The 26,979-nt window shown below is 42.2% G+C and overlaps 1 protein-coding gene across 2 annotated transcripts; it reads right to left on the bottom strand.

Moving 5' to 3' along the window:
• Positions 1-1,487: 1,487 nt before the first annotated feature.
• taok2b (TAO kinase 2b) lies at positions 1,488-26,594 on the bottom strand. Of its 2 annotated transcripts, XM_079397292.1 has the most exons (16): positions 26,207-26,594; positions 22,123-22,263; positions 21,971-22,042; positions 18,459-18,560; positions 18,242-18,287; positions 18,023-18,119; positions 16,918-17,031; positions 16,689-16,780; positions 15,529-15,622; positions 15,044-15,125; positions 14,786-14,953; positions 12,861-13,067; positions 11,078-11,437; positions 7,503-7,631; positions 7,230-7,433; positions 1,488-5,752 (listed from the first exon to the last, which is right to left on the bottom strand). In XM_079397292.1, exons 2-16 carry the CDS (start codon positions 22,252-22,254, stop codon positions 3,974-3,976), a joined length of 3,678 nt encoding a protein of 1,225 aa, XP_079253418.1. In that variant the 5' UTR covers positions 22,255-22,263; positions 26,207-26,594; the 3' UTR covers positions 1,488-3,973. The 2 variants fall into 2 exon arrangements, with proteins under 2 accessions (XP_079253418.1, XP_079253419.1); XM_079397293.1 differs by lacking the exon at positions 7,503-7,631.
• Positions 26,595-26,979: the final 385 nt, after the last annotated feature.

The raw sequence follows: 26,979 nt of genomic DNA, 5'->3' as shown, positions 1-26,979 counted from the left end.
TTAGAAATATATTTACTGAGAAACATGGTGACGTGTTCAATACTTATTTTACCCGCTGTATACAGTAGTCAACATTTGAAGTGGATCAAAAAAGTTCAAAGTTGTCCTAAGAAAAGAATGGGTATTGTTTTGGTTTTAGAACAACTTTGATGTAAGGTATTGATCCATTTCAAATGTTGACTACTATATACCATTGCAACCCAATAATGAATTGATGGGCATTTTGTGCACAGTGTGGAGCAGCGCCTCTGAAGCACTAGTTACCCGCTGCTCCAGCAGGGCTCTGCGGATGGACACTCTCTGCTCCAGCTCCTTCACCTCCCTCTCATGCTGTGTGTCCGTGTGCATCTTGATCTTGCTCTGGTAAGCGTTGAGAAGCTCCAGCTCCTGCTGCAGCTGCATCCTCAGCGCCTGATACTCGGCCTCCTGCGTCTCGTCCAGCCGCAGCTGCACACAAACACACAGAAGCGGGTCAGATCAGCCAGAGCGTGACTGACCGCTGCGCCCGCTGCACCCGCGCCTTACTCACAGCCTGTGTGGACAGCATGTCATTGATGGAGTGGTCGTACTGCTCGGCCAGAATGGCCAGCTTCCGGGTCTGCTCATCTTTCAGGCGCTTCAGTACGGCCTTGTGGTCCGACTTAGGTGTGTTCTCCAGCAGGTGGTTCCTCAGAGCTTTATACTGACGCGTTTGGATCTTACACGTGTCCTGGAACTGACGCTTAATCTGCAGCTCTTTGAACTACAGGAACAGGGAAGAGCGTGGAGACAAGATTGGACAACAGACGGGAGGAAAGACTCTCACTGCTTAGAAAACACTATTTTAACATAGCATGTGAAAATCGGTTTGATGATTCAGAATTATTTTCATGGGAGAAGAAATAAAACTAGGCATTTTTACCTGACATTTTAGACTTGCAGTGTACAAATGAATTCCTCTTAGATCTAACATGTGACTCTGGAGCACAAAACCAGTCATAAGGGTCTTCTGTGAAGCTGAATAAATCATCTTTCCATTGATGTATGGTTTGTTATGATAGGACAATATTTGTCTGAGATACAACTATTAGAAAATCTGGAATCTGAGGGAGCAAAAAAATCTAAATATTGAGAAAATCACCTTTAAAGTTGTTCAAATGAAGTTCTTAGCAATGCATATTACTAATCAAAAATGAAGTTTTGATATATTTACGGCAGGAAATGTACTAAATATCTTCATGGAACATGATCTTAATATCCTAATGATTTTTGTCATAAAAGAGAAATGTATAATTTTGATCCATACAATGTATTGTTGTCTATTGCTACAGATATATCTGTGTTACTCATGACTGCTTTTGTGGTAATCATAAGAATTCATAAACATGCTTGAAGTGAAAAAAATAAAGAAATTAAAGCAGCAGCAGGACCATATGAATGAAAAACAAAACTGAGATGAAGAATTCTAACAAAAAATGAAATGAACCAAAGGACAATGGATTATAATAAAGAAAATTTATTTCTGAAACATAACAGAAATCTGTAAAGTAAGCATCCATTCATGCACAAACACAAAACGAGGATGAAACGCACACAACGGCCTTGAAACAGACGGTGCAACGCAACAAAATTACAAACATTCCTCAAATAATAATTAAGACAAATGTTGTGATTTGGTTAAAAACAAAGGGAGCACAGCATATGTAAACATTAAGAAGACAAAAAAATGACAAAACAAAAGTTCCATTAACTGGAACAAATATGGCTAAAACTGAAATACTTTTTGCCAAGAAACCAAATTTTCTTAAAATAGACAACATTTGGTCCCCAATAAATGGTCCCTTTGATAATCTTAAGATTTCAAATAAAGATGATGTGCGCAGTGCAAGCTATTCTTCAACCTCTTCACTCCTTACGTCTGTGTAATCTTTGGTTGCTAATTTGCATATATCTTCTCCAACTGAACATTAAGATGATTGTCATAATGGCCTTTAATATGCAGTAAAAGGGTACTAATAAATATGAAATAACAGTGCCATGCAAACATTGAAAACTAGGGCTAACTTGTGTAAATGCTTCATCTAAACAGGCTAGACCTCTCTTCATAAGGACATGATCAAAACACTCGTTTACATGGTAAATATGATGAGATCATTGCCTCTAGTGCAATAACACTTATTAAACCAGTATATATCTATCCTCGAATCCACCCGTCTACAAACACATCTGCTCATAAACTGATCTGGTTTGAGATTTCCTCTAAATAAAACTGCACATCTCATACTGAATTTATATAATAGATCACCCATATTTCAGAGTAAATATTTCATCTAAAGTTATGAGATTGATGTTTAATTTAACAACGTTTAATAAAGTTCACTGCTAAAGTGTCAGAACTGAATGAACAGCATCCGATGGTGGAAAACCCCCAGATCACGTGACATGGAGAACTAACAGCAAACCATTCAATAGCCCTAATGTATGATATATAACGGCTGCGGTTCATTTGGGCAAGGACACGGATTTTAAATATTTCAAGCGTTTGTCATTTCTGAGGTCCTGCCTCCAAATCATCCAGTGAGAGGACTCTTCTGAGCACAGTTTCTGCTGCGGTTGAAACGATATCAAACACTGATTGTGCAACAATATGCAGCTAGTTTCTGTTTCTATTTCAATACACACATTCCTTGAAAAGTAGGAAAAAGCATTGGCGCTTCATAATGCACTTCTGGAAGAGTCAGCTCGTAGTGTTGTGTTTTTGGGAGATCTATAGTGTAAAGCACTGAATTGTAATCCCCTTTCACAGTCAATTAATTTAGCATTTAACATGCATGGCTTCATTGAAAGGCCTATGGTCATTTTCACACCATTTTGGTTTCGCAAAATAACTTCATTGTTGAAATTAAGACCCCCTTCAAAATAAAATAAAACCTAAATTAAGATTGCACAGACATGGCTTCAACAATCACCATAACACATATAGCTCTTGCTATTTGAGAATAAAATCAATCAAGAGTTAAAAAAAAAAAAAAAAAAAAAAAAAAAAAAAAACTTTTACAAAAAGCACAATAATGGACTGAAGCGGTCCATTCACGGCGACAGTGACTGAGGGAGCGGAAATAAAACGGTACATTAATCTTGAAGGAACAGTTCACCTAAAAAAGGAAATTGTGTCATCATTTCCTCAAGCGAATGCCGTTACAAACCCATAAGACTTTGGTTCATCTTCAAACACAATTTGACATTATAAATGAAACCTGAAAGATTTCCGTCCCTCCAATGAAAGTCCAGGTCACCAAAACTACTTAGAAGAGTTTATAAAGGCACCATAAACGAATCCATATGAGCTGAGTGCTGTTTATAAGGCTAAATATTGATGGACACACATGGCATATCAAATATGTGTACGCTCAATGTTTGTGTGTGAATAAAAGACTAAATTAAATCTGTATCTCTTCACCAGACAACGGTAGCGCTGTCAAACGATTAATCGCATCCAGTTATTGTTCACATACTATGTGTGTAATGTGTATATTTATCATGTATATATAAAAACACGAGTATATATTTTGAAAATATTTACATTTATATATTAATATGCTTACATTTTATATTATATATAAATATATTTAATAAATAAACAATTTCTTAAATACATGCATGTGTTTGTATTTTTATACACACATGATAAATATACAGTATATATTATGTAAACAAGTTTTATTTTGGATGCGATTAATTGTTTGACCGCACTAATTCATATGGATTTGTTTTGCCTTTTTGGCAGTTTTTGTTGCCCGTTACCTTCTTTATTTTAGACCGAGACAAATTTCTCAGGTTTTATGAATCTTCATCTGCGTTTCGAAGACTGACCAAAGTGAGTAAATGATGACAAAATGTTCAATACGTGCGAAGTCTCTTCAACTCGGTCCTTCTCTGTGAAAACAGGTGTGATTTGAGCAGACGGACTGCAGTAAATCACACACACCTCGATCTATCTCCAAGGCACTATCTTTCCTTTCAAACTCCTCCCTGACGGGGTTCTCCTCAACACGCTCTCCCACCTGCCTTCCTCCCTGTACATGCTCTCTCGCTCCTGCCTCCTCCTCCTGCTCCTCTCCCTCATCCTCCTCCTCTGCTCCCTGGCGGCTCGGGGCAGGAGGACTGGGAGCTTGCTGACTCTCTCTCTGCGCAGGATCCCGCAGGCCTGCAGGCGTCTCAGCTGATTCTGAGGCAGCTCCTTCAGCAAACGCTTGGCTAAACGCAGCACCACGGAGTTAGCGAGGTCCGTCAGAGTGCCGAGAGGCCGGCGGATGAACCGTCGGCCCAAAAGCACACACCGCGCAAACAAGACGGAGTATCTGCTTTTGGCCTGATACTCCACTCCGAGGCTTCTCAAAGGCACAGGGATTCTGGACTGCCGCCCCGCCCAGTTGCGTCCGGCTTTGGGGAACATGTCGTAAAGGCTTCGCTCGGTCAGGCCACCGAGGAGCGACTGGCACACGGCGAACATTGGCTTGGGCAGACGGAACAGAACTCGCATCCAGAGGCGATTGAGTTTGCGCGGGGCACTCTGGAGGAAAACCCTGGCTGGACGCAGCACCAGAACCACCACCAGATAGAGGGTGAGGAAGAGCGACGGCGAGCTGAGAAAAGACGCCGAGATCAAGGCCACCGGGACGTAATAGAGCCCCAAGCTCAAAGATAAGCCCAGACTGAAGAGCCCGGAGCCCCAGGAGGCCAGCGAGAGGAACGTGGAAAACGAGAGCGAGCAGCAGGAGCGCAGAAATAGATAAGAAAAGACGAGCGCCAGGAAAGCCAGCTCGCCCGAGAGAAGCACGGAGGCGAGTGAAGGCAGCAGAGGCGAGCGGCGCAGGGAAAGCAGGAAGACGGAGAGGAAGAGGAGGGTGAGGACTGACGGACGCACGGCGGCGGAGAGCGAAAGCGCGAGGCAGATGGCGTGAGAGAAGAGCGAGGGAAGCGACGCCTGGGAAGAGGATGGGGAGGGAGGTGTATAGACCGGCGGAGGCTCCAGCTCTTCTAGCGTATCTGGGAAGTAGAACTCAGAGAGCTCGTCTGCGTCGCGCTCCAGAGAGCGGCGCTCAAAGGAAGGGGTGGGAAACAGCTCTGACGGACAACCGTCAGCCACCCCTCTATCCTCTTCCTCAAACTCTGATTCGCTGCTGCAGTCGTCCCAAGGACGGCCTTCTACTCGTCTGGGATCAAGTTTGTCTTCAACCTGCTGCGGTTCATCTAACTTCTCTTTTGCACTTTCGCCTGCATCTTTTCCTTCTCCGTCTACCGTTTCACATAGCTCAGTAAAAGTCTCTTCGATGCCTTCTATTTCTACAGCTGACTCCTCAAGCTGCATCTCATCCCCGTCTATCTTTTCTCCATCTCTACTCAGCTGTTCCTCTGGCCCCACCCATTCAGTTCCAAGCCCCTCCCCCTCGCTAGCATGCCCCTCCCCCTCTCTAACAGGCCCCTCCTCCTCTCTGATAGGCCCCTCCCCAGTACTCTGGCAGTCACTCACTCTCAGGCTCTTGGGCTGCTGGCGGACTTCGGCGGCATGTTTTTGCCGCAGCTCTTGCTCGCGCCGCTTGTTGTACTCCATCTGGTTGGTGAGCTCGGTCTGGTGCTGCGTGCGGATCAGATCGGCCCGTGTGTGCTGCACCAGACCCAGCTGCCTGAACTCCAGCTCCTGAGTCGACTCGTGATGCCGCAGCAGCATGGCACACTCCAGGTCCTTCAGAGTCTGTTTCTTGTTCAGGTCCTGTGGAGGGACAAACAGAGATGTGTTGTTAGAAACGCATCGGGAAACTGTGGTCAGGCATAAACAAGTGTGTGGCATTTAATTGGTGGTTTCCATCGGAATGGTGCTGTTCACGAGTTAGTTCCCTTTGGAAAGTGTTGGCGGTGTGGAAATCATTCATTCGCAGTTGCATCCGTGATCAACAAACTCGCTGGCCGTTTGTGCAGCGTTTCCTATTACCTACCTAGACTGTGGCAGCCTGGCAATAATTAACCAAAAATATTTTACACTGCTCACATTAACATTAAAGATCTCTAATATTAGTTTTGTTTGCTTTGGCAAAGCGTGTCAATTGAACAAAAATGTCAAATGTGATACGGCTTTGTGTATACATCAAATCTGCTGTTGTTGATTAAAGTATAGAGTCTAACGCACTGCATGTTTTACAGCGAAGCATGGTAGCGTGTTCATTTACAAGCGACAGGCTCATGAGCCGGTGTTCTCAGCGTCTTACGGCGGCACGCTTCATAGTAAATGCAGCAAACTCCATCTCTGCATGTGCTGAGAGTTTAAGGTGCGTTTGAGAACGCCAGTTATGCTTTTTCACATTCGTATAATTTCCAACAATATACAAAAACGTAAACTTTGTTTTGCAGTTTTCCGCCAAAATAAAAGCTGAATGGTTTAACTCTGCAAGTGAAGAAATGAAGACATGGTTTTTTGTAATTTACTACTGTAAAGTACAGTAGTGAAGGCTCTAAGGATCATCAAACACACATTTGTGTTGCGTTTTACTTTATTTTATATTCATTCATTCTTCCTTTATAATCATTTATTATTCAATGTAATCTTGCAATCATTTACAATTACTATAAAATAATTTATATAATTTGAATAATAGTTTTAAAACCATTTTATGTATTCATTTCATGGATTTATTCATTATTTGTTAAACTGTTAATACAGTTTTGGGTAACAGACAAACACTTGTTTTGAGACCAGAGAAGACTTGCTGTTAATGGGTTTTGGGTATTAGACAATTTCGCTGACCATACAAACGCATATTTTCTGAGAGGATGTGGAGTCCAGGGCTGGATCTGATATTTCTGGCGTGGAGGTATGATCTAACAGTAGTTTATATTCTTATTAGGAAATAATCTTTTTTTTTTATTTTACAATGCAATTGCATTACAATAGTAATATATTTCTGTCTAAGAGATGAGAATTTTTTTTAAAAAGCTCAATTTGGTTTACTAATAAGGGGTTGACGCTCTTAATTTTGCTCTGAAAGTGCATTTAACAAAAATATGAAAAAAAACCAAATAAATCCACTAAATCCTGTGGGAAACACTGCATGTGACTGAATACGTGAGAGGCAGGTTCACCAGTTTGTTCTTGCTCGTTCCTCTGCAAACACACTGTCATATGAAACATGTCAATTTTCTGAAAAGGAATCAAGCTAATGATCTGGACAGAGGATTGGCTCTTGGCTCTGTACCTCTCGGAGCAGGTCTTGCTCCAGGTTGTGGCGAGAGAGCAGCATCTTCCTCTTGTACTGGCGGCCCTGCAGTTCGTAGTACTGCCTCTGTCTGCGCAGTAACCCCGCCTCCTCCTCCGCCTGCAGCTGCTGCAGACACTCCTTCTGCTGCACCAGCCACTCCTGCTTCTCCCGCTTCGGCGTGGACTGGTTCTCACTGAGCTCCTGCACACAGGAGAAGCATTCATCAGCACACGAGAGAGAACCAGACGAGCGAAGCACTCTCCGCTGTACCTCTTTGAGCTGCTCCTTGCGCTGCCTGTACTGCCGCTTCTGAGACTCCAGCAGGCTGCTGAGCTCCTTCTTCTGCTGGCCCAATATGTGTTGCTGGAACTTCTTCTCTTCTGTGAGAGTGCCCTTAGACTGAGACAAGATAGGGGGTGTGAAGAACAGAAGAGAGAGGAAGAGTGAAGAACAGAACAGAGGAGGAGGAGGAGGAGTGAGGAACAGAACGGAGAGGAGGAGGAGTGAGGAACAGAACAGAGAGGAGGAAGAGTGAGGAACAGAACAGAGAGGAGGAGGAGTGAAGAACAGAACGGAGAGGAGGAGCAGGAGGAGTGAAGAACAGAACGGAGAGGAGGAAGAGTGAGGAACAGAACGGAGAGGAGGAGCAGGAGGAGTGAAGAACAGAACGAGAGGAGGAAGAGTGAGGAACAGAACGGAGAGGAGGAGGAGTGAAGAACAGAGGAGGAGGAGGAGTGAAGAACAGAACGGAGAGGAGGAAGAGTGAAGAACAGAACGGAGAGGAGGAGCGAAGAACAGAACGGAGAGGAGGAAGAGTGAGGAACAGAACGGAGAGGAGGAGGAGTGAAGAACAGAGGAGGAGGAGGAGTGAAGAACAAAACAGAGGAGGAGGAGGAGTGAAGAACAGAACGGAGAGGAGGGGGAGTGAAGAACAGAAAGGAGAGGAGGAGGAGTGAAGAACAGAAAGGAGAGGAGGAGGAGTGAAGAACAGAAAGGAGAGGAGGAGGAGTGAAGAACAGAACGGAGAGGAGGCGGGAGTGAAGAACAGAACGGAGAGGAGGCGGGAGTGAAGAACAGAACGGAGAGGAGGAAGAGTGAGGAACAGAACGGAGAGGAGGAGGAGTGAAGAACAGAACGGAGAGGAGGAAGAGTGAAGAACAGAACGGAGAGGAGGAGCAGGAGGAGTGAAGAACAGAACGGAGAGGAGGAAGAGTGAGGAACAGAACGGAGAGGAGGAGGAGTGAAGAACAGAGGAGGAGGAGGAGTGAAGAACAAAACAGAGGAGGAGGAGGAGTGAAGAACAGAACGGAGAGGAGGGGGAGTGAAGAACAGAAAGGAGAGGAGGAGGAGTGAAGAACAGAAAGGAGAGGAGGAGGAGTGAAGAACAGAAAGGAGAGGAGGAGGAGTGAAGAACAGAACGGAGAGGAGGCGGGAGTGAAGAACAGAACGGAGAGGAGGCGGCAGAGTGAAAAACAGAACGGAGAGGAGGAGAAGGAGTGAAGAACAGAAAGGAGAGGAGGAGGAGTGAAGAACAGAACGGAGAGGAGGAGGAGGAGTGAAGAACAGAACGGGGAGGAGGAGGAGTGAAGAACAGAACGGGGAGGAGGAGGAGTGAAGAACAGAACGGAGAGGAGGAGGAGTGAAGAACAGAACGGAGAGGAGGAGGAGGAGTGAAGAACAGAACGGAGAGGAGGAGGAGGAGTGAAGAACAGAACGGAGAGGAGGAGAAGGAGTGAAGAACAGAACGGAGAGGAGGAGGAGGAGAAGGAGTGAAGAACAGAAAGGAGAGGAGGAGGAGGAGAAGGAGTGAAGAACAGAAAGGAGAGGAGGAGGAGTGAAGAACAGAACGGAGAGGTGGAGGAGTGAAGAACAGAACGGAGAGGAGGAGGAGTGAAGAACAGAACGGAGAGGAGGAGGAGTGAAGAACAGAACGGAGAGGAGGAGTGAAGAACAGAACGGAGAGGAGGCGGAGGAGTGAAGAACAGAACGGAGAGGAGGCGGAGTGAAGAACAGAAAGGAGAGGAGGAGGAGTGAAGAACAGAACGGAGAGGAGGAGGAGTGAAGAACAGAACGGAGAGGAGGAGGCGGAGTGAAGAACAGAACGGAGAGGAGGAGGCGGAGTGAAGAACAGAACGGAGAGGAGGAGGAGGAGTGAAGAACAGAACGGAGAGGAGGAGGAGGAGGAGGAGTGAAGAACAGAACGGAGAGGAGGAGGAGGAGGAGTGAAGAACAGAACAGAGAGGAGGAGTGAAGAACAGAACAGAGGAGGAATGAAGAACAGAACAGAGAGGAGGGGAGGAGGAGGAGTGAAGAACAGAACAGAGAGGAGGAGGAGTGAAGAACAGAACGGAGAGGAGGAGGAGGAGGAGGAGGGGCGAAGAACAGAACGGAGGAGGAGCGAAGAACAGAACGGAGGAGGAGCGAAGAACAGAACGGAGGAGGAGCGAAGAACAGAACGGAGGAGGAGCGAAGAACAGAACGGAGGAGGAGCGAAGAACAGAACGGAGAGGAGGAGGAGCGAAGAACAGAACGGAGAGGAGGAGGAGCGAAGAACAGAACGGAGAGGAGGAGGAGCGAAGAACAGAACGGAGAGGAGGAGGAGGAGGAGCGAAGAACGGAAACGGAGAGGAGGAGCGAAGAACAGAACGGAGAGGAGGAGGAGGAGGAGCGAAGAACGGAAACGGAGAGGAGGAGCGAAGAACAGAACGGAGAGGAGGAGGAGGAGGAGCGAAGAACGGAACGGAGAGGAGGAGCGAAGAACGGAACGGAGAGGAGGAGCGAAGAACGGAACGGAGAGGAGGAGCGAAGAACGGAACGGAGAGGAGGAGGAGCGAGGAACGGAACGGAGAGGAGGAGCGATGAACGGAACGGAGAGGAGGAGCGAGGAACGGAACGGAGAGGAGGAGCGAGGAACGGAACGGAGAGGAGTGAAGAACAGAACAGAGGAGGAGGAGTAAAGAACAGAACAGAGAGGAGGAATGAAGAACAGAACAGAGGAGGAATGAAGAACAGAACAGAGGAGGAATGAAGAACAGAACAGAGAGGAGGAGGAGGAGGAGGAGGAGTGAAGAACAGAACAGAGAGGAGTGAAGAACAGAACGGAGAGGAGGAGGAGGAGTGAAGAACAGAACGGAGAAGAGGAGGAGTGAAGAACAGAACGGAGAGGAGGAGGAGTGAAGAACAGAACAGAGAGGAGGAGGAGTGAAGAACAGAACAGAGAGGAGGAGGAGTGAAGAACAGAACAGAGAGGAGGAGGAGTGAAGAACAGAACAGAGAGGAGGAGGAGTGAAGAACAGAACAGAGAGGAGGAGGAGTGAAGAACAGAACAGAGAGGAGGAGGAGTGAAGAACAGAACGGAGAGAGGAGGAGAAGTGAAGAACAGAACGGAGAGGAGGAGGAGGAGGAGTGAAGAACAGAACGGAGAGGAGGAAAGAACAGAACGGAGAGGAGGAGGAGGAGTGAAGAACAGAACAGAGAGGAGGAGGAGGAGGAGGAGTGAAGAACAGAACAGAGAGGAGGAGGAGGAGGAGTGAAGAACAGAACAGAGAGGAGGAGGAGGAGGAGTGAAGAACAGAACAGAGAGGAGGAGGAGGAGTGAAGAACAGAACAGAGAGGAGGAGGAGGAGTGAAGAACAGAACAGAGAGGAGGAGGAGGAGTGAAGAACAGAACAGAGAGGAGGAGGAGGAGTGAAGAACAGAACTTCATTTCTGCTCATCATCGATAGCTCCATCCCTGTTTTTCTGTTCCTCTCTCATTCGCGTTTTTCTTTTTCGGTCACTTTCTCCATTCATCCATCCATCCATCTATCTGTCTGTCTATCTAATCGTAGTGATGCGACACTCACCTCTTTCTCCAGGATGGCGTGGTGCTTCTTGCCAAGCTTGTCTGCTTCACTGCTGAAGCTGTTCCTCTGCGTCTCCAGCTCTTTGTCGAGCCTCAGCTGATGTTCGTCCATCTCGGCCTTCAGCTTGTTCTCCAGAGTCATCAGCTGCTTCTGGTGCTGCCTCCTCATGCGCTTGTATCTGGACATCTGCTCTCTGAGAGCCGAGCCCTGCTCGTGCTCCTGGATCTGACGGGTCACCAGCGAGGCCGTGCGGATGGTGGCGAAGTGGTCACGTCCCCTGCGCCGGCGGCCCCCAGAGGGGCCCTGCTGCTGGGAGTCCACCTCCGGCTGGTAGGGGTCGTCGTAGATATTATCATGGTTCTGTGGGGGATGAATGTGCATTTAGACTTGGAATAAAGAAGAATTTAAGTTTTTTGAAGATGACTCTTATGCTCATCAAGGCTGCATTTATTAGATCAAAAACACAATAAAAACAGTAATATATGAAATATTATTACAATTACAAACAGCTGTTTTCTATGTGAATATGTGTTAAACTGTAATGTATTTCTGTGATCTGCAGCTGTATTTTCAGCATCATTACTCCAGTCTTCAGTGTCACATGATCTTCAGAAATCATAATAATATACTGATTTACTGCTCAACAAACATTTCAGATTATTATCAATGTTGAAAACTGTTGTCCTGCACAATATTTTTGTGGAAACTGTAATACACTACCATTTATAAGTTTGGGAAAATTAAGAATGTTAAAAGTAACAGTACATTTACATTTACATTTAGCTGACGCTTTTATCCAAAGCGACTTACAATTGCTATATATGTCAGAGGTCGCACGCCTCTGGAGCAACTAGGGGTTAAGTGTCTTGCTCAGGGACACATTGGTGTCTCACAGTGGATTCGAACCCGGGTCTCTCACACCAAAGGCATGTGTCTTATCCACTGTGCCATCACCACCCAGATGACATTAATAACGAAAAAGAAAATTCTATTTCAAGTAAATGCTGCTCTTTTGAACTTTAACAATTCAGAAAAGAATCATCAGGGTTTCTTGAAAAATATTAGTCATTTCTTCAACATTTATATAAAACCTTTATTAACTCTTTCCCTGCCATTGACAGAATTTTCCACTTTCCACTTTTCACTGTTATACGGTAGGAGGAGCTCTTACACATCTTCTGAAAGAGTACTGAACGACGGGATCAAAACACGGCAAAGAAAAGCATAAACAAGTGATCGCATATGTAAACGGATCCATCTGTAAAATAACACGATCAACAAACTTTAATCATTATATAAATCAAAACTGCCTAGTGTTACTGAATGAAATGTTGATCCAGGAGTAAGCTTTGGATGTGGTGATGGAAGCGACTCCATCTGTGTTTTGATCATTGCTCTAAATCTAAACCGGACAGGGTCTTCGACAAAACCATGGTTTTCTCGGCCTTTTGTTCTGAATGTTGCTTTTTAATAAAACTTACCCACATTCAAAGTGTTGATAAAAAAAATATATATTTTTTGGCTGTTGTTTAAAGCCTAGCCTCTGTTTGTTGTTCAGATACTCAAAGCAGAACATTCTCAGTGCCATTATATGATGAAAAATGCTTGCAGTGGCTGACAACTTTTTCAAAAAACACAGGTGGGGAAAGAGTTAATAACGGAGCATATTAGAATGATTTCTGAAAGATCACATGACACTGAAGACTGGAGTAATTATGCTGGAAGTGTCATTTTAAGGCACTGAAGTGTAGTTTGAGCACACGGGGCTCAGTCGAAGCCGTACCAGAGGTTTGTGCAGCACTGAGCTGTTGGAGGTCACTGTATGCTCGCCCTCCTGCATCATGGCCATCTCTCCGCTGTCGTCCGAGCCGTCCGCGAGGCTGTTCACCGAAGAGCTCTGGGAGCTGGCGCTGATGGACATGGACGGCAGCGAGTGGGAGCTCTCCATGCTGTTCACCGTGCCCGTCCGCAGCATGTACTGCTCCACATCCTAGAGACACGAGAGGGCATTAAACACAAATGAGACTGAGTCCCCCGCTCCTGTGATCAGCTGGAAATGCCATCATGAACAGCTGGGAAAGAAACAGAGTGTCCATGCAGTCGGGCTTAAAGTGGCAGCAGCCTCATAAACCTGCTGCAGTTGTTAATACTAATCAAACAACAAAAGACAAGGAAAATCACTCAATGCTCTTGACTGAATAACATTATTTGCTTTAATAAAATATAAAATAAACAGGTTATAGTTGTCACAGCTAGTAAAAATAAAAATCTGAAAGAAAAAGTTAAGCGTGTGCATTATTTATTAAAGAATTTGAGAAGATACATTGTAGTGCATCAAATTGAATTAAAATTGTCAAGATTTCCAACTCGTGTGTTCATAACACATCTTTAACAGATTACGGTGTAAAACACGGATAGTAAGCAGAACAGTTTTATCCAGCGATTGTCAGAATTATGGTCTCATAACAAAGGATCAAGAGTAAAGATTGAAAAATATGCAAAGGAAAGAAAAGAAAAGCCATTTCAGAAGCAGAGCTACACTGATAGAAATGATTTTGTGGTGAAGTAAATACTACAGAAAAACAAATGTAATTTCTACATTAAATTTAGTTCAGGCAAGAATTAAAAAAGAAAAAAGTAAATTCAATAGTACTCAATTTAAGCTTGTATATTTACTTGTATAAGTATATTTTACTTGGAATTGTTTGTTCTTTTTACAAAGATTGTTTAAGTAAATATCAATGTGGCATGATCCCGTTGTTCCCATCATGCAATTGGGCATGGATAATTTTTGCTGTTTTCGAGATGTATTTACACTGTTTTATGATTGCTTTTGTTGTTAAGTAACTTGCTGTTTTGTGACATCTGGAGTTCATTTCTTACTCAAAATGACCCATTCATACTCAAACACTCTTCACTGATTGTCAATGTCATTGTGTATCATGTGCCAAGTATTCAGGTCTGTGTTCATTCAGTTAGTAACTATATTGAGTAAACAGATTACCTTAAAAAGAATAACAAGCTGTCTACTTGCTTACATGCGTGATTGTAACTTAACCACATGTTTTAGAGGCATTTTTTTTCAGTGCTATGTTGTTTGAGTAAAGTTTACAAAACGTGACTGAGTGAAATGTACTCGAGTATTGCAGGGTAAACTTAAAATAATTAAGCAGAAATTACTCATCAAACTCAACATAAAGTTGTTATCGTGACAGGCCTACGCATGCCCAGTAGTTTTAGCTGAACCCCTTCTAGCCTCAACCACTACAAAGACAAAGCTCCTCACAATAGCGGCCCTTGAAAGTAAATAAGGTCATTCTGGAGTTCATATTGACTTTAAGGTGAGCTACTGTAAATCAATGCGTCAATTTGCCATGATGTCACAGACAAATCACTCAAGCACACTCGAGGTCAAAAGGGTGCAAAAGAACAAAGACTCAAACTCCAAACGTCTGAAACATGAGCTGACGAATGTCTGAAACCAAACCCTAAATCAGGTTTTGTCTGTTATTAAACCCTATTCTTCTCTGGTGCTGCCACGTGACAATCATGTGAGAGGACAGCAGACTTATTTACTGTCCTGACCAACCAGCACATCTGATATTCCCAAATATAGCTGTTCTACTGCCAGAACGAACGGATCATGTCGCGTGACCCTGAAAATCAACTTTTCTTTTTTTGACAAGACAAGTTGAAAGGTCATCCCACCTCTTCCTCCTCGGTCCCCTCGGTGGCGGGGCCATTGAGTGTCTCCTGGAAGAGGATCTTCTTCATCTTCCGGTACTGCAGGTTATCCAGCTCCCTCACAGCGTCTTTAGTGCGTGCGATCAGATCCATCACCGCCGTCACCGGACGCTCGCGGCACAAGAAGTGATGCTGGAGAAACAAAGCCCAGAGGATCATCTCAAAACCTCAGTGTCTGGAACGCATCATGTCTAACAAAATAGTCTTAAAAAAGACGCTTACTTTAAGCAGCACATCAGAGGTAGGTCTGTCCTGGGCGATCTTCTGCAGACAAGAGTCTACGAAGTTACAGAAATAATCCGACCTGAGAGGTTAGGAAACAAAACATGCAAATCAATAGGCAGCATCTTGTTAGGGCAGCTGTAATTAATTATAAACAATTCTATAAAACTATTACATATATTGTTAGTATGAAACAATCACTCATACCATGATATAATATCTTGGTTGTATCACCACCCCTAATTTTTTGTAATAAACATAAATATGACTTATTCTAATTACTTAGTAATATTTACCAAATTGACACACATTTGAAGGCTACATACACAATACTATATTATATACAAATGCTTTTTATAAGTATTTTACAGCATAAAGAAAATGGTTTTAGGCTTTGAGGTTGAATTTTCTGCAATCTCTAATCAGAATGCTTGAGGAATATCAATGCAGCGCTGCTTTGGAAACAGTGTGGAGGAAGCCTCTACCAGTGATTGGACTGCAGGACCGGGCTCTCGTTCTGGGCGATGTGGTATAAGGCACTCATAGCATTCATATTAAACAAGGGAGGCTTTCTCTCCGCTACAACACAGGAAAAGGAAACAAGCAAGTGGTTAGCTGCAAGGCCTCCATTGTAAGCATAAGACTATAAACAATCATTTAATATTATGGTCTGTGGTGATCAACAGCAAGCCACCAATGTGCTGCACAGACTCTGAAAACAGGTACATTTCCCAGCAGAGATGCACTGTGTTCTCTTTCAGCAGGCTCTGGACTAGGGTTGGGTATCGAAAACTGGTTCCATTTTAGAACCGCTTCCAAATTTCCAAGAACCGGGTGTTTGATAAGACACGTGCATTTCGATTCTGCATTCGCATTTTAATGTGATTTAAAACATTAAAACAAAACAGCGGTCTCGTTGCGGGTTCCTGGTTTGTGTTCGTTCTCCAACCATTCTGTGTATTTCCACAGAGCCGGAAATGGCTTCTTTCATATTTATCGACCAGTATGCAGAAAACTACCTCAGTATATCATCATAAACAGCCGTTTTTGTCTTACGTGAATGTAAACATGAGAAAGAAAATGTTTGTGTACAGTATTTTTAGATCTGCGTGCGTTCGGTGTTAAAGAGACAGCAGCCTAATAAGCCGTTAATGTTAATCAAAGAACAAAAATCATTCACTGATCTTGACAATATCTTTAATAACTTTAATATTTTATTTACAAAAAGAAAACTATGCAATGATTTTAAACTTTTAATTACAGTTTCTGTACCTGAAATTTGGTTCAGTTGTATTTATTTATGCTATTGCTAATTGATTTGTTTGTTCTTATTTTATTACAGACTGTTTACTTGTCTTTAACACTAATATTTGAAATTTATATTAGTCTAGTTGTTTTTGCTGTGGTATTTTTGTTAAAAGCATTGGCAAAAGCTCCTCTTCTGTAGGCTGCTGATTCTTGTGTTATTCAGCTGCAAAAGAATGCTTTGTAAAATGATACAGAATAAATGTCTGACTTTATTTTGTGTGTGGGGGGGTTGGGGGGGTTAAATCTTATTGGAATCGAAACTAGGAGTCGGTAAGAATCGGAAATGATCAAATTCAAACGATATCCAACCCTACTGTGGACAGCAGAGATGCCTCACCAAGCTCTATGCAGGTGATGCCGAGTGACCACACATCAGCCTTCCCGTCATACTGGCCTTCATCCATGGCGAGGATGACCTCTGGAGCCATCCTGCAAACACAGCACAACTCACTCATACCTGTCCTCATTAGATCCCTCTAACGTCTGAGTAAACCACTTACTTCATTAAATTAAGAGTGTATTTCTGCCTAATGTGTTGTTGTAAGGAATGGGAAGTGTTTTTGTACCAGTAAGGTGTGCCCACAAAGGAGTTGGCAGGAGCAACGATGGAGGCGGAACCGAAGTCTCCCAGTTTGACCTGGCCAGGCTCTGTCAGTAAGATGTTCCCTGCTTTCACATCCCTGTAGAGGAAGAAACATCTCGATTATTGTTGTAACTGAAGGCGACAGCAGAGAGCTGACATTTCCCCAACATTTTCATATTAATATTCTATGCACTGGTTAGTTCACAGCAACATTTTCCACCTAAAACTGATTTCCAGGGGCATTTGTGCCATTATGAGCAACGTTCTCTAACCTTATTAGATTTATGAATCATCCTTAATTTCAAATTAATAATAACCGAATGCGATTCATCAGCGATAATGAATGTGATATTGCGTAGTCTGTCAGCGATCTACGGCTGTGTAGTAAACGCCGCTCCATCTGAAAGCAGGTGATGTAGATGTACTACTAATCACAGAACCGGCTTTACTGACCAGATGCGCATGACAATCACATGCACCTGCAGCCCTAATTTGGATATATCTACACTTCAATTAAACTGCATAAATAATGCTATGAGATACAATATTTTGAATGTTGTAAAATGTAATGATTTTTAAAAAAGTTAAATATGAAACTAAACCACTCGCAGGTCACTGCCTTCATCAGTGAGTCACTGAATAATTAACTCAACCAATTCTTCAAACGGCGGATTCATTCAGAAAAGCAGCAAGTGACTGTCTTTATAACCAGCTCATTGAGTCACTGATTCGTTCATAAAGACAGATTCATACAGTAACAAAACATCCGTGTTTTATTCAGCTCTGTTGCAACTTTGTCTTTTGTGAGTAAGTTTGCAAATGTGAGTAAAAATAGACAATAGTGTGTCAAATGTAAATCGCACTATTAACTTCTTGTTTTTAAGAACCAGTGTATAAAGTCAATATCACATTTAGAATCATGCTGATATTCAGGAAAAAGCGAGCTTGTATGATACATCGCTTGCTCCATAATGTCAGCATCCACATTGTTGAAGCCACAGTTAGAATATTTCTGAACACAAGATGCATCTCACACACCTATTTCGCACCATGCTTTTGCTAAAACCAAGAATCGAGCGGCTCTGTACCTGTGAATCATGTTGTGCGAGTGGAGGTATACCAAGCCCTGCAATGCACCATGGGTAATGGCTGCAATCTCCACTTCCTGTAATGGCTTCTTGTGCACTGAGGGAAAGAGGAAGATAACAAAGGGATCCTGTTTTTTGTTTCTGCAATCATCTGCATCATTTTACACTTCTGCATCCGATGAACGGCTCTGAACGTGCTTCCAGAAACAATTCACTCACCTTCCAGCAGATCTGAGGCCGAGCCCAAACAGTACTCCATCACCAGCTGCAGGAGAAGGTGGAGAGAAAGAAAAGGTATAATTGCTGTTAGCAAGTGACAAGTGGTGCGTTTGGGGCTGCTATTGTATTAAATGGAAACAGTGCTAGCGGGTCAGTACATTGTCTTCCCTGAGCGAGGCTTGTGAAGAGCCTTCCTCCCACACACAGAAGCACTCACCCATGCTGTGTGTTCACGCAGGTAGCAGCCTCTGTACTCCACTGTGTTGGGGTGCCGCAGCTTTTGAAGGAACTTCACCTCTTTGACGATATCCTGCCATTTCTGCAGCAGGAACGAGAGAACAATGGAACAATCAAGGGACTATTGAGCGTCAGCTTCTGCGCCCCTTCGGTTCAAACGCTGTATTTCTGGTCTATGCGAGTGTGGGAAACACAACCAAAAGTGTGTTCCTATCAAATGTGTTGTGGAGAGATTGCAAATGAGGCGTGAGCTGTTCAAGTGTTCTGCAGCACAGCGATGGGAGTCGTTTTCAGCGTTTAAATGGCACAACCGTCTATTTTAGCCAGAGAGACGCTGCATGATTTGCATAATTTGAATACAATGCTGGAGCTAGCAAACAACCGAACTTGGTAACATGCCGGTAAACACAAGAAACGGTATTCTATGACCGCATATGAACTCTGTTACAGAACACGCAGCGCTGCTTTCCTATCGCTAGCCTACATAGGCAGCATCCTAACTATAACCTCACAAGAAGCGCTCTATAGATGGAATGGAGAATGGAGTGCATTGGTCTGGGTTCTGGAAGTGTTTTTCCCGACAGGTTTAAAGTCTTTTAAGATTTATAAGCCATGAACCAAAAAACAGCAGCGAGGAGAATGACAGCATTACAAACTTTGAAGCAAAAAATGATTGTAAAATTAGACAAAAGTACAAGACTAAGCACTCCAGCCAGCTTTAATGAGGGAAAGAACTACAATCCCATTAATGACATCATCAAATTAAACATGACAGAAATATAAACCTATTCATTTTATGTTGCTTGTGTGTATATTTACTAGGGGTGTAACGTTACACGCAATCATGCCGAAAATGTTCAGTACGTGTCTTTCTGTTCCGTAAATTATCTTCTTTTGTTTCATAGTTTATGTTAGGCCATTGTAGCCTAAATGTTTTACGTGTAAGAAACTGTTCTTGATTCAACAAAATATTTCTTTCTGAATCTACTATTTGTAATGTCTACTTGACATTTTCTCATTTAACACAAAAATAGCTTTAAATAATCTTTTGTGGGTATTTTCAGTCAAATTTATTTTGTGATTAGATTAATTAATCGACACCATTAGGGCTGTCGCGATTCGTCGCCTATTCGTTTTTTTTTTTAAATCCTTGACTTCATTTTGAGAATCCATAAAACACATTATTAGACTGTTTTCCAAGGCTGCATGATATATTCAACACATTTAAACATCATAATTAAGCAGAATTGTGAACTCTCAAACGCTATGATCTAATGAAATAATGATATGATGCAGTTCACACAGTATATGGTCTTTAATTATGTCCATGCGTGTAGTTAAGCTCGTGCGTCTCACAGCGGCTCCTCAGAAACTGTGATTATTTACATGAGAAGCGTCTCAAACTCATCTCTGCTGTTCTGAGTTTATAACCTTCATCTGGGAACACATCAGATTTGTGAGGTAAATCATTTATAAATCTACTCAAACACAGGAGAATACATCGAGATTTCACAATAAAAGCTCAAGCCCTCGCTCTGAGTTACACGGTTTGATCTCCACATATTCATTTAATTACAGCAGCTGGAGCATTTCTGTCCTAAAGAGATGGACAAATATTAAAGATACGTTTGAATTAAATGGAGCGTGGTCAATATTAAACAAGGTTTAGATAACGCAGTAATGTGTAAAAACAGGGAGCTGCTGCAGGTCTTTGCTGTGATGCGTAATCTACATTAGCTCTATTGTTTATAATATATTATGTATTTAACAGTTTTGTTCAATAAAACCATATGATTTCTTGCTTTTGATACTTTCCTTGAACTAATTATTATTGCATCATTGCTATTATATATGTATTTTAAGTCATTTTAAAGGCTATTGTTCACTTACATCTATTCTATTACCACAAACAACTTAATTATAATTATAGGGCCCTATTAAATCAGTTTTATTTCCAACTTCATTTTTTTCTTAAATTTTTCTATACTCTGTTTTAAAGGTTAAATTAAATTTTATTAATCAAAAAGCCTGTCTAATTAGAGTTTTACAGTGTTATCTGTACCAAATTCTGTTTTCCATTATTTTCTGGATTCCATTTTAATGGTTCCATTAAATTTTAATAATCAAAAGCATCTCCAATTAATTGATTTTATATATATTTTAAGGTATATTTAAAAATATATAAAATATACATATTTTTTCCCTAAATATTTACATTTTTCACCTAAATAGATTCTGGTAAATCCTCCTTTAAAAAGTGTTTTGTGATGATGATGTTATTATTATGAGACTAGAACAGGTGGATATGATGTCATTCTCACACTATAATACTGAACTGATTTCAGTGATCTGGACTGAGATGGACACCTGCTTCTTGCACTCTGCTGCACTTTACTTTCGCTTTAAAAAAGGATTTCATAGAAATTTGGATTTCATTTGGTTTAATAAAATATTCTTAAGTAAAATTTATAATTTTTCATGGGAAATTAATCGTTTAGATTAATTGATAAATTAGTTGATAGATTAATCAAAATAAAAATAGTCGTTAGTGGCAACCCTGGACACTGGGTTACAAAAGGGATACGCTGTTCAAAGCGTAAACAGCGTTTCTGTGTACGGTGCTGCTGACGCAGAACAGCATACGCTGGTTACATATGTGATGCTCTCCAAACATGGCACTATAGGGTGACGCGGATGAGTCGTTATTTTTGTTTTTTTTGCGCACAAAGTATTCTCGTAGCTTCATAAAATAACGGTTGAACCGCTGATGTCACATGGATTATTTGAACGATCTCCTTGCTATGTTTCTGTGCCTTGATCGTGTTAGAATCCTTCCTGTCTATGGAGGGTCAGAGAGCTCTCGGAATTCATCAAAAATATCTTAATTTGTGTTCTGAAGAAGAACGAAGGTCTTACGGGTTTGGAATGACATGAGGGTGAGTAATTCATGACAGAACTTTCATTTTTGGGTGAACTATCCCTTTAACAACACTTTTTATTTTATAAATATTTAGTAAATCTATTACCAGACTGAATTATTTTGCTGATATTTCTTGTTTTTGGCCCAATTATGTACCCCTACAAACAAGCACAACAAACCAGTAGTTCTTTTTTTGACTTTTTTAATTGCATTTTAAAATTTAACCAGAAAAATCTCAATTGCATTTTTCCCCAAATCGTGCAGCCCTACTTTCCAGTGTGCTTGTGTTCACTCAAACAGGGTATACTTTGAAACACGTTTGCATCCAAACTGAAAGCAGTATAATATTCTGCCAACATTTTCAAACGTCCATGGTGTCAGAAGTCTGCCTATGATACCTAAAAAATGCTTTCCAGGTAGGCAGCTCAATAGGTTTTGGAACGGAGCCATCATCTTGCTCTTACATAAAGCCACCTGCACGATGTTCAAGTTTTATTGCAGCATGATTCTAGCAGAGTCACACTGCTTTAACTAAAGATGTAGGAACACTGTGTTGGTGTGTTTGTGTTCACCTCATTAGACTGCTTGCCACTGTAGGACATCTTCTTGATGGCCACCACCTCATTGGTGCGGATGTCATGGGCCTGTAAGAAGCGTTCAAACACACGTGAGGCACAGTCGCTTCATCTCTGCTCACTGATCTGTGCTGCAGCTCTGAACTCACAAAGTAGACGGCTCCGAAGCTGCCATGGCCGATCTCCCGCAGGTCTGTGAAGAGTTTCTCAGGATCCTCCTTGTAAAAAAGTTCCGCCACCTCTGGGTCCTTGAGACTCCCAGCCCGCGCACTCGACGGCATGGCCAGCGCCTTCACACACACACACACACACACACACACACACGACAGGGAGTTTGCACATTAACATCTGAGGAAACAGGAATGGAATGACCATATGTGACCCTGGAGCACAAAACCAGTCATAAGGGTCAATATTTTGAAATTGAGATGTATACATAATAAATAATCTCTCCATTGATGTATGGTTTGTTATGATAGGACAATATTTGTCTGAGATACAACTATTTGAAAATCTGGAATCTGAGGGAGCAAAAAAATCTAAATATTGAGAAAATCTCCTTTAAAGTTGTTCAAATGAAGTTCTTAGCAATGCATATTACTAATCAAAAATGAAATTGATATATTTACAGTAGAAATTTACAAAATATCTTCATGGAACATGATCTTAATATCCTAATGATTTTTGTCATAAAAGAGAAATGTATAATTTTGACCCATACAATGTATTGTTGTCTATTGCTACAAATATACCTGTGTTACTGATGACTGCTTTTGTGCTCCAGGGTCACACATTTAAATACAGCATGAACCCATGAATCTAGGAGACAGCCTAACACTTCCTGTGAGCTGATAAATAAGAGGCCAGTCCTATATTTCTTCAACAAAACATTAACAATTAATTCTAACAACCAATAATAGAAACATTCATCTATATCAAAACTGGGCACATATGGAGCAGAACGGGTATCTGAGACCTGTAAGAAGGCTCTGACTTAATCCAATTCCTGTAACTTGTAGAGCTGGGCCGACTATCAATTACTCAATTTTACTCAATCTTCATATTGTTGAACTGATATCAGTTCTTAAATCAGTCTTTCAGTCTATGGTGTTTTCTCACTAAACCGCATTAAACAGTATGTCAAATAACGACACATTTATCATAGAAAAGCCATTCAATGCCCATAAACTCAAATTATAAATGTCTGCATACAGTGTTGATTATTACATTTAAAAATAAACTGCAGTTGAATATAATAGTTTGGGCTGCGTGTTAATTTAACCTTTAATGTACCAGCTGACAGTATAGTATATATGACACTTTTCTCATGCACTATATCTGAGATTTCTCCAAACTAATCAATACTCAATTATATCAACTACAGATGTATAAATAAAGACAACAAAATTAAATAGACGAATACACACATTTTTGCCTTTTTTAACTACTTTGCATTGATTGGCTTAATTATTGACCAAAATGATCCAGAAATAAATATGTTTGCTGTGAAAAGTATGCAAACAACTAGGATTATCCTTTCACTAAAAGATGTATTTGAAGTCAGGTATTTATGGAAATGACAAATTTGCAGCCACGTTTAGCATCCCTGTCTAAATGAAAGATCCTGAACCCGAGTCTCCTCTAGCCAGTCTGCTCCTGCAGTTCAGGGATCTCTAAAGATCACAAGTTTCTGGAAAAGCTGACAAAAACCCATGATTACATGAAAGAATTTGGAGTTCTTAATCTAAGGCGTGCACCAACGGAAGAAAATCAACAGCCCTGTTCTTCTAGAAGTCTTCAGACATCTAATCTTCCAGCAGGTCTTGTGCTGGTTAAGGACAGTGTTCCACAGCCTCACGGTTTATAAAAGTGCTCTAGTAAACTATTCTGACACGCTCAGATAAAAGTTCTCTGAAATATCATCTGTGGAAGGCGTAGGACCATAAAATGTTTGTCCAATCAGATTCCTGCTCTGCTGTGCGTGGTCATGTGTTCTGGAGGAGGCGTGGCTTTGGAGACGGATTATGCAGGGAGGGTGGGATCTTATGCATTCAAAGCTAGCTTGCTATTGCTAGCCTCTCCGAAAACTTTAATGGTGGCGAAGTTGAAATCATGTGTAGTTCTTTAACAATCTATGTTTGGCTTACCACTTCTGCTGATTATATTTGTGAAGATTATCATGATGAACAAAACACTTGAGAAACAAACTTCCTGAGTTTATTTCTTGCCCAAAAGCCAATGGAAAATCCTATTGAATTTGAATCCTCACCGGCAGACCTCAAGTGGTGAAAGTTGGCCAGTTCACCTCAAACTCCATCACTCTGAACATAGGAGCCCCACAGGGCTGTGTCCTGAGTCCCCTGCTCTACTCTCTCTACACGCATGACTGCGTGTCCTCTCACAGCTCCACATCTATTGTCAAATTCGCTGATGATATTGTGGTTCTGGGCCTCATCTCCAACAACGATGAGACCGCATACTTGGATGAGGTAGAGAGACTCACATCATGGTGCCAGGACAACTGTCTCTCTCTGAATGTGAGCAAAACTAAAGAGCTGATCATGGACTTCAGGAAGAGACAGCAGCAGCCCTACACTCCTCTTATGATCAGTGGGACCCCTGTGGAGAGGGTGAGCAGCTTCAAGTACCTCGGTGTAAACATCTCCGAGAACCTGACTTGGACTACACACATCCAAACACAGGTTAAGAAAGCTAGGCAAAGACTGTACCATCTGCGACAGCTGAGGAAATTCAGGGTCTCACCAGCAATCCTGAAAACTTTCTATTCAGGGACCATAGAAAGTGTATTGACTCAGTGCATCTCAGTGTGGTATGGAAACAGCTCCAATCAGGACTGCAAAGCACTACAGAGAGTTGTGCGCTTAGCTGAGCGCATCTCAGGGTCTGCTCTCCCCTCTCTGCAGGACATCTACCTCAAACGCTGCAAAAATAGAGCTGTCAAAATCATCAAGGACTCAAATCACCCTGGTAACCGTCTATTCACTTTGCTTCCATCTGGTAAGCGCTTCCGTAGCCTGATGGCAAAAACTGAGAGACTTAGGAGGAGCTTCTTCCCCCAGGCCATCAGGCTCCTAAACTCTAACTCTGTGTCATAACATCACATGACTCCGTGTAAATATCACTATATCAATAAGCTATTCATAATTTTTCTCTACCTCATATTGCTGCTATTATATACCCTGTACAACTTTTTTGCACATTATTTTGCACATTCCTCTTAGTACTATTTAAGTCAACAACATACTGACCTGCACATTTATATTTATATTTTTTTATCTATCTTTTTATTTTATTTTATTTTTTTCTACTTTTCTTCTCTTAATATTTGTATACTTTATAATTGCACTGTCCTTGGAGCGGACCTGACCTACATTTCACTGCTGGTTATACTCTGTATAATTGTGTATGTGACGAATAAAACTCTTGAATCTTGAATCGAGAGACTCCAGGTTGGCCTACAAAAATACACCATCACTGCAGCGCTCAGTGTCACCCGTCTAAAGTCTGCTGATAACCATGTAGATGAGCCAGAAGACTACTGGAAGAATGGCTCGTGGACAGAGGAGACCAAAACAGAACGTTTAGTTTTAAATGAGAAGCGTTATAAATATACCTGTGCTACTGATGACTGCTCTTGTGCTGCAGGGACACACATCTGACTATAAAACATATTATTGGGAGATATATTGATGAATGACAATATGCATTTAATGCAAGTAATCTGTTATAAAAAAACTAAATGACTTACATTACAAGCTTTCAGAATCTCATTATAGAAATATCAGCATCTGCAGCAAAACTCTCATATTCTGACTGTATATTACTGTATGAGCCACAAAAGCCCGATGCATCAAATATGACACAAAACACATTTTGCTGCTGGTTTTGTCCGGTCAGCGGAGAATCCCGTCTAAATACAGTAAAGCAGCTTTATACAGATAATAATAATGATGATGGGAATCAGAAGCGGAGCTCGGTACAGGGGTCACGGGCTCGGTCTTACCGTGGTGTGCGGGATATATGGTAATAATAATAATAATAATAATAATAATGATGATGAGAATCAGTAGCGGAGCTCGGTACAGGGGTCACGGGCTCGGTCTTACCGTGGTGTGCGGGATATATGATAATAATAATAATAATAATGATGATGATGATGATGATGAGAATCAGTAGCGGAGCTCGGTACAGGGGTCACGGGCTCGGTCTTACCGTGGTGTGCGGGTCCACTGCGGCTAGCTCGAGAAAGCTAGCACCGGCCTGCTGAGGAAAATCCCGCCAATCCTTCCCGCCTCGCTTCACAAACACGACCGACTCAAACCGCGAGCCATAATAGAGTTCTAACGGCACGATCGCGGTCGGTCTGTCCGTTCATGTGTGTGTTAATGTGTCTAATACCGCCGTGATCCGTTAACGGACTCGATCAGCTGACTGTCAGCGAGCTCTTTAAACCACAGTCCGGTTTTCCGCTTCCGCCGCGGGTGTGGGCTTCATTTCTGCTCATGCCGTCGGTGTCAAGCGTGCAGTTCGTCTCTTTCTGTCCTCGGCAGCTCCATCCATGTTTTTCTTTTCCTCTCTCATTCGCTTTTTGTTCAGGACTTCATGATGGCGGCGCGGGGCGGGGCGGGGCGGGAGCCGACCGGAAACCGGAAGTGCGGGTGAAGCGCAAATTAAGGGTTTGTAATCTTGTGTAAATACGCAGCTCAGACTGGACCGGAGCTCTTCTCTAGTGCTGTTCTGCAGGGAAAGCAGGCTTTAGACGATAGTATCTTCATCAATGCGTTGTATATAGCACAGCATGTTTATATAAGCGCTATTAAACTCGTGTCGCACTAACATTTTAAAATAATTAATAGTGAACTCCAGTAGGTTTCAATCATACAGTATCACACGTCTCAGCTGTTTTAATTCATATTATTCATCTTATATTAATATCTTCTGAAAGGGTGACGCCCCACATTTATTACTGAGTCAATAAACTAAAA

This window comes from Barbus barbus (genome assembly GCF_936440315.1).
Source record: "Barbus barbus genome assembly, chromosome: 38".
In the NCBI taxonomy this organism is placed as follows: Eukaryota; Metazoa; Chordata; class Actinopteri; order Cypriniformes; family Cyprinidae; genus Barbus; species Barbus barbus.
Note: the sequence above shows the minus strand (reverse complement) of the source record. Positions and strands in the feature narration are given on the sequence as shown.

Coding starts and splice junctions, on each gene's coding strand:
- taok2b (XM_079397292.1), bottom strand. CDS start 22,254: ATGCCGTCGAGTGCGCGGGCTGGGAGTCTCAAGGACCCAGAGGTGGCG. Junction 18,120..18,241: donor GGCCTCAGATCTGCTGGAAG/GTGAGTGAATTG, acceptor TCTTTCCCTCAG/TGCACAAGAAGCCATTACAG. Junction 16,781..16,917: donor TTTGTGGGCACACCTTACTG/GTACAAAAACAC, acceptor CTGTGTTTGCAG/GATGGCTCCAGAGGTCATCC.